Source organism: Vigna umbellata, chromosome 5 (genome assembly GCF_029865625.1).
Source record: "Vigna umbellata cultivar VRB3 chromosome 5, Vumbellata_1.0, whole genome shotgun sequence".
Lineage (NCBI taxonomy): Eukaryota > Viridiplantae > Streptophyta > Magnoliopsida > Fabales > Fabaceae > Vigna > Vigna umbellata.
In genome coordinates this window covers 23,827,651-23,840,957 of record NC_142169.1, presented here as the reverse complement: position 1 = coordinate 23,840,957, position 13,307 = coordinate 23,827,651, and the positions used below count along the sequence as shown (strand labels likewise).

Sequence of the window (13,307 nt, the reverse complement as noted above, 5' to 3'; positions counted from 1 at the left end):
TTGCCAGGTTGGTCCAACTAACCTGCAGACTAGTTTGTCGAGCTTACGAGCTTGGGAGACCGAGTTGGTTCAAATTCATGAGTTGAAAATGGAGACTTACTCTCTCCACCACCACAGCCTTCTTCCTCCACCTCTCTAGTTTATCATTTTTTTCAAAAATATCCTTATGTTAAATTTTTTTTTACTTTTACCCTTAACTTTTTATACTTTTAATTAAAAATCCTAATTCCTTACCCTCACTCCGACGCACGACACACCCACCCACCCCCTCCCCCCTCTCCTTTTCTCTCCCATTTCCGTCACCCACACTCACCACCCTCCTCTTCTCCTTCTCTTTCTCATTTCTGTCACCCACCTTCACATCCACCACCCCTTCCCTCCTTCTCCTTCTCTTTCCCATTTTCGTCACTCACACTCCCCCCTCCCCCCCCCCCCATCTTCTCCTTCTCTTTCCCATTTTCATCACTCACACCCACCACACCCCATCTTCTCCTTCTCTTTCCCATTTCTGTCACCCACCCCCCATCTTCTCCTTCTCTTTTCCATTTCTCTCACCCACCCTCACACACCACCCCCCTCTTCTCCTTCTATTTCCTATGTATAAACGTGTGTGTGTCTGTATGTATAATTTTTGTGCTGGTTTGTGAAAGAAATGAAGAAGAGAACGTTTAAGGCCGAAACGGATCTGAAAATTGGTTCGACCTTTAACGGACATGGATGTATCCCATATTCGTTTGGTCTTTAACGGATGTCGATGTCCGTTAAAGGCTCAACGGTCTTCCATTTCCATTTATTTTTTTTAAGGTTTTAACTACAATAGTTCAATTTTCACTAAAGGGCAATTGTGGAATAGGATGGTACAAGAAAAAATCTGTGATGGTGTAAAGAAAAGCTCTCTTGAAAATGTTGTCTTGACTCACTTTTATGATCGGACTTACCCACCAAACTTAACCCTTTTTGTCATTCCTAAAATAAATATACCAAAAAAAGCACTAAAGATTATTTAGTTTAAAAGATAAAATATTCATAAAATGTTTAATTGAGGGCCATTTATTATCTTTTACTCTAATTTAAAATTTTCAATTTTTAGTATTTTGATTTTGTAAAATATTACTTTTAATTTTTAGTTAGACAATGTTAGTGATATTGACTATGATACATTGCCTCATGCATTTAATTGTGTGATATTATTTTTTAAAAGATTATTAAAAATCTAAATATTTGAATCTTTAAATTGAAGCAATATTTCCTTTAATTAAAATTTGTTATCTTTTATACCTAGATTTTGAAAACTGATATTTATAGTTTTCAGTGTCTCACATAATTTTGTATTTAGGTTATTGAATAACTCATTATACAGGATTACCAAAATATTATATTCTAAATAACTTTCTAGTGAACAAAAAGTGAATAAACTTTAAAAAAAATGTCATTCAATTAAATTCATGTTAGAAATAATGATTAAATAATCATCTATCACATTATTAACATTTAATATTGTCTAATTTTGTGAGCTAAAAAATAACATTACATAAAGTTAAATAACTAAAGAAAATAAATATATTTCAATAAAGAGTAAAAAAAACACTATATCCAATTTAATAGAATAAAAACATGTTTAAAATTTTAATAAACTCTAAGAAAATCATGTCACATTATTAAATCCACGTAAAAAATGTGAAATAAAGAGTAGTTTGTTACATGATCAATATCTTCTAATCTCAAAGATTAACATTTCACAAGGGTATAAAATAAACTTTAGTTAAGAACCAAAAGAAAATGTCCAAAAAGCCTTAATAAAAATACTTTGTATCACCCTAATCTTTTATCTTTTCCGTATACACTTAGTTTTCTCAAATTTTCCTGTATATCTTCACACCACCCTATGCCACTTTCACTCTATCTACATATACTCAAATGTTGCATATCCCTGTGTCACAAAATAGTGAAATTCACACGAAATGATCTAAATTTGAATTCAATAACTCATACAGTAATTTATCAGAGGGGGCAAAATAACCTCAGTCAAGCAAATGCTTTAATCATAATGACAATATGGCCTCAAAACTCCAAATACAGCTTTCACTATAAAGCCTGTTTTGGTTTCAGTATATGACAAAAAGAATTATCAAGAACAAATGCTTCAATGAAACTTTAGGGTGATTATGACCTCACAAAAAATCTTTTTAAAATACCAGCACTCTCAATCTTTCTCTACACCGACAAAAAAAGACAATTAGGCAACAATTAACTAATCAAGCTATAGGCTAAATTGGAAATTGCTGAAAGGAAGCTTATTGTTCACCAAATTACAAGGCACTCAAACCTCCATTACCATATGTGAAGATAGGGACCGGATTCCACAACAGCCACCTTATTCTTCTCACTTTATCATTTTAGAAAATTGGAAACCTTTATTACTTGTTGCGAACAGATTGTATTCCTCCATAGCAGGAGTCTCTTTTTTATTGCAATTATGGACATTTTCAACATGATCTGCTGAACCTTTTGACCCAAAATCGCCAGCATTATCTCCATTCAAAGATGTGTGCGCCGATTTACATCCTTTTGAGAGGGCTACGGGTCCACCAAAATGAAACAAGGAAAAATCATTGTTATTGTCAAGTGACTTCGCAGAATTATCATGTATAACTTCTCCATATAATGTTGGTTTCTTGGAAATAGTTCCAGCTGGAACGGCCCTTTCTGCAAAAGATCCATTAAGATGCTGTAGCAAAGAAGCTGGCTTGGAAACCCGAGTCCGTACCTCTGCATTCAAGACATTAGCTCTGGCAATTGGCTGATGAACAGGAACGGCAGGGTTGAAAATGGGAGTTGGTTGCTGCAAGGCTCCATACTGCAAGCAGAAGCGTGGGTCCTCATTCAAGCCATATCCAAGAGGGCTGGCATATAAATAGGGATTTGTGTGTGGGAAGGGTATCAACCCATTTGTAGGAGCTCCTGGCCATGAAACCGGATTTTGATGGAAATAACCCATTGTTGAAGGAGCTTGAAACACTGGAAAATGAATATTTTGGTTTGACAACGGTGGAAACATACTTTGAGGTTGAGAACACACATTAGTGGTGGGAAAACAAGCATCAAAATTTTGGGCAGTTTCCACATGATTCCCAAATGCATAATTTGTTGTACCATCAAAGGACGGACCAATCAGTGAACTTGAACTTCTTACCAAACCCTCCTCCCCGTTTGCATTCTCGTTATTCTCTGTGGCAACTTCATGACAATCAGACAATATATTTTCCATGTAATCCAAATTATTTCTTACTTCAGATTGCCCGCCAACATCTTCTGAATCTGATGTGATGGAGGATTCTGTATTTTCATGGTTTGACGAGGTGGTATTGTTATCACCCTCACTTAAACATAATGAGCAGTTATCAGAGCTAAAAGTGCTACTTTGAGTGGGATCAGCAGAACTGTTCAAGGCAAAGCCTCCAGTTGAACATATTCCAGGTTCCTCTGAAGCAATTTCCATAGAGCTACAAGAACCTTCAGCTTCTACGTGAAAATTATTTTGACACCTTTCATCCACTCCACCAAATCTCTTTGAACTACATTCCTCAACATCATTTTCACCTGACTCAGCAGCTTCTCCAATAGATGACTTGATCAGATCAGACTGAGTTCCTTGAACTTTAGTGGACCTCAAAATAACATCAGACTCAAAATTACTGCTGTGATACTTCTGAGATTCAGTAGGCTCCCAAACTCTCTTCGATTGAAACAAATCCCGGCCAGGATAGTTCCCCAAAATGATTTTGTTTTTGGATCTTCCATTACTCTCGTGCATATAGTCTACTTGATTATTCTTGGTACCACGATAAAATTGCTTGGATGTATCCCCTGCAGATTCAGACTGACATGTAGGCTTTGTCTCCCGACTAACTCTAGTCATAGGAGAATGTTGCTCAACCCTTGTCTTGCATTCATTACTCAAGCTACAGCTGCAAGAATGAATATCACATCTCTCATTTGTCCGATTCTTGGAACTATAAAACTTCTCATTAAACTTGGGAGGACCACCATTTCTACAATTTGATTTTGTTGGGACATTAATCCTTGATAGCCTATTCAACCCATTCATTGTCCTCGATGAAGTCATAAAACTCTCTACACAATGTCTTGGTTCAGATCTGCCAACCATCACACTATTTTCTGAAACAACTGCATATCGCCGTCTGTCAGACCACTTCATAGGCATATCCTGTTGAAATTCTTTCCTGTATCTTAATCTTCGATGAGAAAGCATTGATTGTTCAATTGTAGACTGATCCATCTCGTCTTTTGCATTTGAAATTTCTCCCTCACAATCATCGAGAGAGAGGTCTTGTGGTTTCAAAGTTTTATCCTCGCTACACAATTCTTCACCTTGGATTTTAGGAGAATCATCCCTCAATAGATTAGTCTCTTCTGTTTCAATAACTAAATTCCTGCAGTTATTAGGACAATTTTGCTCCACATCAGCAACTGCAGACAATTCTTCCTTTGAGATTTCAGGAGAACCAAGAGCATCATTTGATTCAGAACACCTTTTTTCTTTTTCTTTTCCTTTTAGTCTTTCCTTCCTCCTAAGCTTTTTCTCCCTTTCCTTTGTCCTTCTCCTCTCCTTGCGTTCTTCTTCTTCTCGTTTTTCCTTTTCTTCTTCTTCAAGAAGCTTCATCTATAGACAAATTCATACAATTGGGCTTTAGGAAGTGTAATTTAAAAAAAGAAAAAAAAAGTTTTTTTCCTGTCCTCAACAGCCTTTTCCCTAAAAGCATAATAACTAAGACCTGTTTTTCCAAGGTAATGATTTCTCTGCAAGCTACATGCACTCGATCCTCCAGCAGTTTTAGTGCAAGACAGACGAATATGCTGTGTGCATTTTGGCGTGCTGTTCCTTCTCTGAAAGCCTTTTCAACCTGAAGGATAAGACACGGTCAGTGACTGAACAAGAAAGGACATGCACAGAAAATAATATTTTAATCTAAACATGCCTGCTCTTTGAAAATAACAGTGGCAGCATCTAGCAGAAATTCTCGAGCAAGTTCAGGGCTTTTTGCATGCTTTTGGGGACGGGAGCATTCTCCATCAAGCTCATTCCCATCCTTGTCAATTGAATCATCATCCTGAGAGCATACATAATATAACATGAAAACTAATCTGACAAATTCCTCGTGAATAATTATCAAAATCAAAGAATGATGGATAATTAACAAGGTTTATTTTCTTAGAGAAACTTGAATTACCTCTTCTTCCTCAGCCTCTTCAGCATGCTCAAAGAATCTTCTGATACTTTCCCCTTTTGTGATTGTAACAAAACCTTCTCCTACAGTTAACCTGCAATGTACACACTGTTGACCCTTCAACGAATGGGCTTTAACAGAAAATTCAGTACATCGTCCATCTAATCTCCAAGCTCTGAGGGTGACAAAACATGCACTCAAACCACCAAGATCCAGGCCACTGGCTCGAACACATCCATTTAATCCCACATTCTCAAATTCCAAAATGTCAGATTTTCCTTCGGTTGTCCCCACAGCCCACTCAAAGTGATGATATGTTCCTGATGCATCAGCAAATGTCTGACGCCAATCAGCTTGAACTGAGTCATCAGATACCTAATAAAAGTGAATGGCAGATGTCATTTTAGATAGAAGTTTGCTTATAGTTGTCAATAGCTTGATGAAACAATCTTTCATAGATATTCCGTAGATAATTCCACTAAAATCTCAATCGCTGTAGATTTTACAGGATAGGAATGTGCAAGTCACACCTCATATTGGAAAGCTGAGTCAGCAACACAAAACCAGCTCGTGCAGCGAGGTTCTTTACGCATGCGCTTCAATTCTTTTAGTTCCTTGAACTCTCGAATAACATTTCTTCTACAGTCTCTGCAGAATCTCTTGCTATCAAACCTGATATAGATATGGTAACACATTAGTAAAAAATAAAAGCAAAGAGCATCCTTTGAAACATACAATTGTGTACATGTACATAGGGAAAAAGTGATATCACCAAATACCGTACATCTTTAAAGCAAAGTTTCATATATATTTTCTGTTGGTGACAAAATACATTAAATAGTGCTAGTAATGAACTAGTAGGCATTTGTTAGGTTCCTGGGTTTGGAACCTAACAAGAAGACACTCAAAAGATAGAAACAGTAATGGAAGAATGGATTTTTCTATTATTCCAGTAAAAGAATCCTCTTTACAAAGAATGGTATGGGAGCATAACCTCCCTCTAGAGAGTCTAACCTCCCCCCTCATGATGACAAATCCTGTTAGAACTACAATCGACCCCCACTACAATTGTTTATTTGCTATTTATACAGCCAATAACCCCGCCCTTCCTAGCTGCTAAGGCAGTTAGGCATTTAATGTTTTATTCCTTTTCTCGTAAACTCACCATCTCCTAACACTACACCCCGCTACCGAACAACCTTGTCCTCAAGGTTGGAAGCGGGAAGCTTGATCCCATGGCTCCCTTCCTCAATGTGTTACCGTATGAAGGAAACCCACTGGCTATGTCTTCCAATTCAATTCAGGAGGCTTGGATGGTGGCACATCCTTCTCTTCATCGTCTTCTTCATCCTCTGCTAAGAGTACCACCCGCAGGCTCCTTTCTGGACACTGGTGACCAGGCGCGAATGGTCCCCCACATCGAAAACATCGCCCCTCTTCTTTTCTCTTCAGGAACTCAGGATAGGGCAGGTTCCTAACCGATCGGCTTCTGTTGTCACTCCCGCCCATACCGTTCGGTCTAGTGTGGCACTTGTTGCGACTCCTTCTCTTCTCACCGATCCTACACTTTCTGCCTCGCTCGGTCGACTCGAATTAGGGCGACCGATCTCGTTTCTTGTCACTGCCCTGATCGCTCATCCCCAAGATTGCGAATTCTTGGTCTCATTCCAACTTTCCCCTCTCGCTCTAATCGTCGCGTCCTCCACGCCTCTCGCAATTATCATCACGACCATCATCTCCCGAGGATCAAGAACTCGAACCTGCCCCTTGATGTCCTCGCGCAGTCCGGCGAGGAAATAACCCAAAATCTGCTCCTCCGATACACCACGGGTTTGCCCCACCAGCATCTCAAATTCGCGAACGTAGTCTTCCACAGTTCCCTCCTGCCGCAACGTCGCCAGTCGTTTGAATAAGGACCCCCGAAACCCACTCCAAAATTGGCCAATCATGGCTGCTTTAAGGCCCTCCCAAGAACGATCTGTGGCCTTTTCTTTCCAAAACTTGAACCAGTAACTCGCGCTGCCCTCCATGCTGATGTACGCGAGTTCCACCTTATCTTCCTCTGCAACCTTCTGGATATCGAAAAATCGTTTAGCCTGATTGATCCAACTGTGAGGTTCCAGCCCTTCGAACGTGGGTAAGTCCACCCTCTTCCTCCAATTATTTTGCACCCCCTGATGATCGCCGCCCCCTCTTCCTCCAGTTTCCTCATCGCGCCTCTGCGGATTTCATTCACGGACGATTGACTCCCATCAAAGTTGTTGTCGTGGTTGTTAGTCTGCGCCCCCATCATCCGCATTATTTGTTGCAGGTCCCGACGTACAGCGGCGGACTCAGCCTTCATCCCTTCCATCGTAATCTCCAATGCCTCCAGTCTTCCCTCCGTCGTTCCCTCCATAGCTCGTCGCGCCCAATTTGGGATCCGACAGTTTCTTGATTACTTCTTGATCCTCTGGCACCCTTCTCCTAGTTTTACGGCAGTTTCTTGATCCAGCTGCTTCTCAAAACGACAGGTCGGACCAATTTGTTAGGTTCCTGGGTTTGGAACCTAACAAGAAGACACTCAAAAGATAGAAATAGTAATGGAAGAATGGATTTTTCTATTATTCTAGTAAAAGAATCCTCTTTACAAAGAATGGTCTGGGAGCATAACCTCCCTCTAGAGAGCCTAACCTCCCCCCTCAAGATGACAAATCCTGTTAGAACTACAATCAAAACAATCGACCCCCCACTACAATTGTTTATTTGCTATTTATACAACCAATAACCCCGCCCTTCCTAACTGCTAAGGCAGTTAGGCATTTAATGCTTTATTCCTTTTCTCGTAAACTCATCATCTCCTAACAGCATTGCTTTTATGTATTCAAATGAACATTAGTAAATATGTTCAAAAGAGAGACTAAAAAATTTATTTCTATAATCTAACTGTAATAGACAAAGAGCCATGTGATGATAGAAAGCAGCAAATTCTCTGACCCAGTAGAACAAGGCAGCAACAGACACAACGAAAGAAAATTTAAATAAACAGTATGCAACATAAGGCTTCCCTTAATATTTTTAGCTGAGAGAAAATGTAACTCCAGAAAATACACTTAAATGCTATTTAAATTTAAACCAGCAATAATGTTAAAAACAGTGTGAATTGAATCTATAATAGATTAAGTTTATCCTATTTATATAAAAAATATATAGTTAACATTCTAATCCACCGCAATGCCTTTGACAAAACCCCTCTGAAGGTCCCGAAGCCTCCTTGTCAATTATTTATATCCAATACACTGTTCTTCAAATTCTTTTCTTGTTTCTTTGTTGTTCTTAACTCAGGTTCCATTAATTATGGATCTCATTAAACTCACTCCACTTGTGTTTTTTTAACAAATCCCATAACAAACATCATAATCACAAAAAGGACAGTGTCTCAGTGGACAGCACCGTGTTGGCTAAATTATCGCCCTAAAACTAAATGAAAATGTTAATCACCACAGCATTTGAGTAGAGAATAATGTCAACTTTAAATCCTAACAACATCGCACCTGTTGATTTATCTTCTCCGTAATTGGATGAAAACTCTCACATAACATAACCAGCTTTTATCTAGATGTCCATATCTGCACTCCACAAAGTCCCAAAATATCTAATTGCCTCCTACAAAATCATACTTTCTCATCCAAACTACTTGTGTTTACAACCCACAAGTACCAAGTATCCAATTTCCTAAACTTTGCAATTGCATAAATAATGGAGTCTAAGAACAAACTGAATCATTCCAGTTCTCCAAGATTTTACATTACAATAGTTCTAGCAAGAACAAAAAACTGTTTTTGGACAATTTTTAATCATATAATTTCTAGTCTAAACTGTCATAAACAAGAATCAGGGCAAAACCTTCAATATCAGATGGGCTTTGCCAAGAAATTCAATTAATAGATTCATCCTTTGGTTGACCGTGGGTAAATAACTCTGGGGCAATATAAAAGCAGACAGTTAACACACATTCAACAAAGAATGAAAAACATCACATTACTAACTGAGATAGAATAAGCAGCTCTCCCTGCCTATCCATGATATTTCTTATTTTTCAACCAATAAATCCAAGAATCACTACAACATTTCCCATTATACGACATAAATGTAAGAACTTTTTCCACTAATACAGCACTACAATTACTCATATTTACTGCATCTGGAGTATTCTGCTAAACAACTTTTTTAGCTTCATGTCTATATGATAGATTCCCCATTCAACTTTTTAAGCACCAAAGGCAGCTCAATTGTTCTAGAAACCAACATATAGCTAGTTGAGTTCAAATCACTTGTAGATAATGGGTAAAAAGATCAAACCCCCAAAATCTTTATTTTCTTCTTATTATTTCACTGACTCTTTTGACAGTGATCTTATCAAAGACAGACACGCTCTAGAAATTTATTTTAAACCTTTAAGAGGCATTTTGCATGTCAATTTCAACTGTACAACCAGATTGTAATAATAAAATTTATATTATTAGTAACAATCCCCACTCACCTAAGACTTAACACTAAGGAATGGGTAAATAGATAGATACCTGTACATAAGTCTCTCAATAAAATCTTCTTCTTTCATTTTTAGAAGGGAAAGTCGTGTTTCCTCTCCCAGTGCTGACCAAAAATCTAGTAGTGTATCACATGAAAGTCTGGCAGTATGCAAGGCACATGTTTCTCTTGTACCATGTCCTCTACCATAACTAGCTATACCTTGGCTTATCCAACCACGGCCTCCCCCACCACAGGCATCAGGATAAAGCAGTTCTCTTTCCCGCTCCCTGGAACGTGCCCCATCAAATACCTAACACATGTGAAAATGTTTAGCTACCAACAGGGAAAAGAATGCCATAAGATCCAATATAAATGAGCCACACTTACAATTTGCAGTCCTTTCAAAGACTTTGAATACAAGTAGCAGCTCATTAGTGTTAATGAGCCATCTCGTGCTGTAGTCAAACCTCCCCAAGGATGGATTGATGGATCTTGGATTTCATCTTGACATCCACTGATAATGCTTAATCCTTCACCGTTTAGCTTTCGCAAACCTCCGGATCTGTTGCAAGGAAAGTGGCCATCCACCCCTTCTTGTTGCAAAGATTTCCCATGCGTAGCAATCTGCAGAAAACCTTCAAGAAGTAACCCATTGCACCTGGAGCAGTACATATTTTTACGAGCTTGCTCAAAAAGGGATTGTTTGTCTATCCTCAACAATTTTTGGCGAGCTTGCAGTGACAGCTCACTCCAGAACTGTATCACAAAAATGTAATAAACCAATAAGTGACAAGGTAAGCATGTCAAAGTTCCATTTTTTATCAAGAGAACATGGTAAAGGTCAAAGATGCTCACTATCATTGATTTGCTTGGAAGGTTGGATACGACATAGAATCAAATACAACACAAAATAGACCAAGATTTTAAATGGCAGCCACGATTAAATTTCATTACAATCCTTGTTTTTGTGAAATATTGTGAATAAATAAGGTTAATACAGCCACAATTGTGGCCATGAAGCAATTTCTAAAATCCCAAGATGATGCGTAGCAAGAGTATACATGCAAAAACAATAAAATATTTAACAAAAAATTAAATCTACATTGCAGCGACATCTCACTCCAGAACTGTATCACAAAAATGTAATAAACCAACAAGAGACAAGGTAAGCATGTCAAAGTTCCATTTTTTATCAAGAGAACAAGGTAAAGGTCAAAGATGCTCACTATCATTGATTTGCTTGGAAGGTTGGATATGACACAGAATGAAATACAACACAAAATAGACCAAGATTTTAAATGGCAGCCACTATTAAATTTCATTACAATCCTTGTTTTTGTGAAATATTGTGAATAAATAAGGTTAATGCAGCCACAATTGTGGCCATGAAGCAATTTCTAAAATCCCAAGATGATGCATAGCAAGAGTATACATGCAAAAACAATAAAATATTAACAAAAAATTAAATCTACATTGAGAGAGAAACATTATTGTTTCAATAGTCAACAACATTTTAATTGTTATGAACACATAAAATAATGTGTCTCATTATTGCAGTAGTGTAACATCCCTATTAGTGTAAAGTTTAAAAAACAAATAGAAGTTAAAAATGGTAGAACACAATTAGAACTATCTGTAATTGTCCCAACCCCTGTACTTTCAAAACCATTTTGAAGTTTGTGTGATTCATTGTTGACAATTCATTGCCCAGCTAGAAAAATATCTTCCAGGAAAGGAGTGTGAAAATTTTACAGATATTGTTCAATTGGCAACACAACAAAAGAACAAGTAACAAAAAAATTTGTTTAAAGAGTCACTGAAATGACATTTATCAATCAGAAAAATACTGAAACTATGAATCCAAACCCCATGAAAGTAATCAAACTAGTGTTCCAACAGTAAGATCCAATATAAACCCAACCAAACCACCATTATTAACACAATAACCAATCTAAAACAGTGATTCCACGACAATCCAAAATCCAATAAGAAATAAAAAATAAAAAGTATAAAATGTCAGTACCTTCTGGAGTTGATTGTAGCAAACGTCGTTGGAATTCTTCGACCAGAATCCATTTGAAGAAACTGTACACTGCGACCTCGACGAGTCATTAGTGAGTTGTTCATTCCTTTGTGCTAATCCCGGCATTTTCAAAAATCCTCAATATTCATTCACAACTCATAATCTATTATGAAATTCACATCAATCAGATACGAAAATAAAACAAGCTGAGAATTAATAAAACACAACCAGAACTAACAGATAGATCGAAATAAATACTTTTATAAATTAAAATCGAACCGGAGAAATTATTGCTTGAAGGAACACCCAACCACGATCGAAGATTCTGGAAAATTGGGTGTAAGAGAGACAGAAGCGTAAGGGTTTTTGATCGACGAGGATTGAAACGAAGACGATGAGATTTGGGGTGTGGGCGACTGCCTGTGTGAATGAATATATTTTTGTGGAGAAAAAATAAATGAAAATTTGGTCTTTTGGTGTATTGGTAATTAGAAATGCTGCTGCTCCCTTTATAGGCGCGGTTAAAAACTCAAAGGCAACAACAAAACTCATTCTTTGTTAGCTTATCATCATATATTGTATAAATTAGGTAGTAACATCAAATTAACATAATTAATTAGGGATTATAAATCATAATTCACAATTTCTATGAAAAGAAAGTAATTCATCAAGTGGACGGTGAAAAAATAATTCAATGTTTAAAAGAAGAGGATTTTCTTCTATTTTACACACATATATTATTAAATTGATTAGATTGAAATTACTTTTGAATATGGTGATTTGTGTTTTAGAATAAAATATAAAATACTGATATATTTTAAGATTGTTGTAAGAGGAAATATATATATCATTATTTAACATGTATATTTATTAACTTTATATTATTTTTAGTTTAACAATTAGTTTTGAATTTTAATTAATACATATATAATATTGTGTTAGTCACATAAATAAAATGAAAGGAAAAAAATAAATAAAAATAGTAATTAAATTTTTACTAAAGAAAAATATATTAAAAGATATATAAATTAAACTTTTTGCACACATATGAATATATAAATCGTATGATTAACTATATTGTAAAGTTTTTAACACACATATATATAAATCGTGTGATTTTGACGTAAATTTGACTTTTCTAAATATTTTTATTTTTTATTATATTTGAATAAATAATTAAAATAAAAAATAAAAATATTAATAATAACTAAATATATTTAACTTTTTATAGATTTCATTTAAATAATTTTTTTCACTTTTTTCGGATTGAAATAAAACTAATGATTTAACTAACTTATCCCAAAATATTTTGGTAAAGAACTAAAAAACTGAATATTAAAGTTAATAGGTGTTTTAAAATAATGAGACTGAGAATTTTATTTTAAAATAATTTAATAATGTAAATAAAATTTCTTAAATTCATTTCATTACTTAAAACACAAACAATTTCTCCAAAAACTCGTTCCTTGAGTTTCTTTATCTTCTTTCTAAGAAATTTAACTACACAATCATCTATTTGACGA

The 13,307-nt window shown here is 36.2% G+C and overlaps 1 protein-coding gene across 2 annotated transcripts; it reads right to left on the bottom strand.

Annotated features, from left to right (window-relative positions):
* Positions 1 to 2,021: 2,021 nt before the first annotated feature.
* On the bottom strand, positions 2,022 to 12,262 carry LOC124826612 (uncharacterized). Of its 2 annotated transcripts, none has more exons than XM_047299479.2 (9): positions 12,043 to 12,262; positions 11,785 to 11,947; positions 10,149 to 10,517; positions 9,812 to 10,071; positions 5,780 to 5,921; positions 5,253 to 5,624; positions 5,001 to 5,132; positions 4,797 to 4,925; positions 2,022 to 4,684 (listed from the first exon to the last, which is right to left on the bottom strand). In XM_047299479.2, exons 2-9 carry the CDS (start codon positions 11,908 to 11,910, stop codon positions 2,384 to 2,386), a joined length of 3,831 nt encoding a protein of 1,276 aa, XP_047155435.1. In that variant the 5' UTR covers positions 11,911 to 11,947; positions 12,043 to 12,262; the 3' UTR covers positions 2,022 to 2,383. The 2 variants fall into 2 exon arrangements, with proteins under 2 accessions (XP_047155435.1, XP_047155434.1); XM_047299478.2 differs by having other exon boundaries at positions 12,064 to 12,262.
* Between the last annotated feature and the right edge of the window lie 1,045 nt (positions 12,263 to 13,307).

Coding starts and splice junctions, on each gene's coding strand:
- LOC124826612 (XM_047299479.2), bottom strand. CDS start 11,910: ATGCCGGGATTAGCACAAAGGAATGAACAACTCACTAATGACTCGTCG. Junction 5,922..9,811: donor ATTGAGAGACTTATGTACAG/GTATCTATCTAT, acceptor TATCTATATCAG/GTTTGATAGCAAGAGATTCT. Junction 4,926..5,000: donor CTGTTATTTTCAAAGAGCAG/GCATGTTTAGAT, acceptor CTTATCCTTCAG/GTTGAAAAGGCTTTCAGAGA.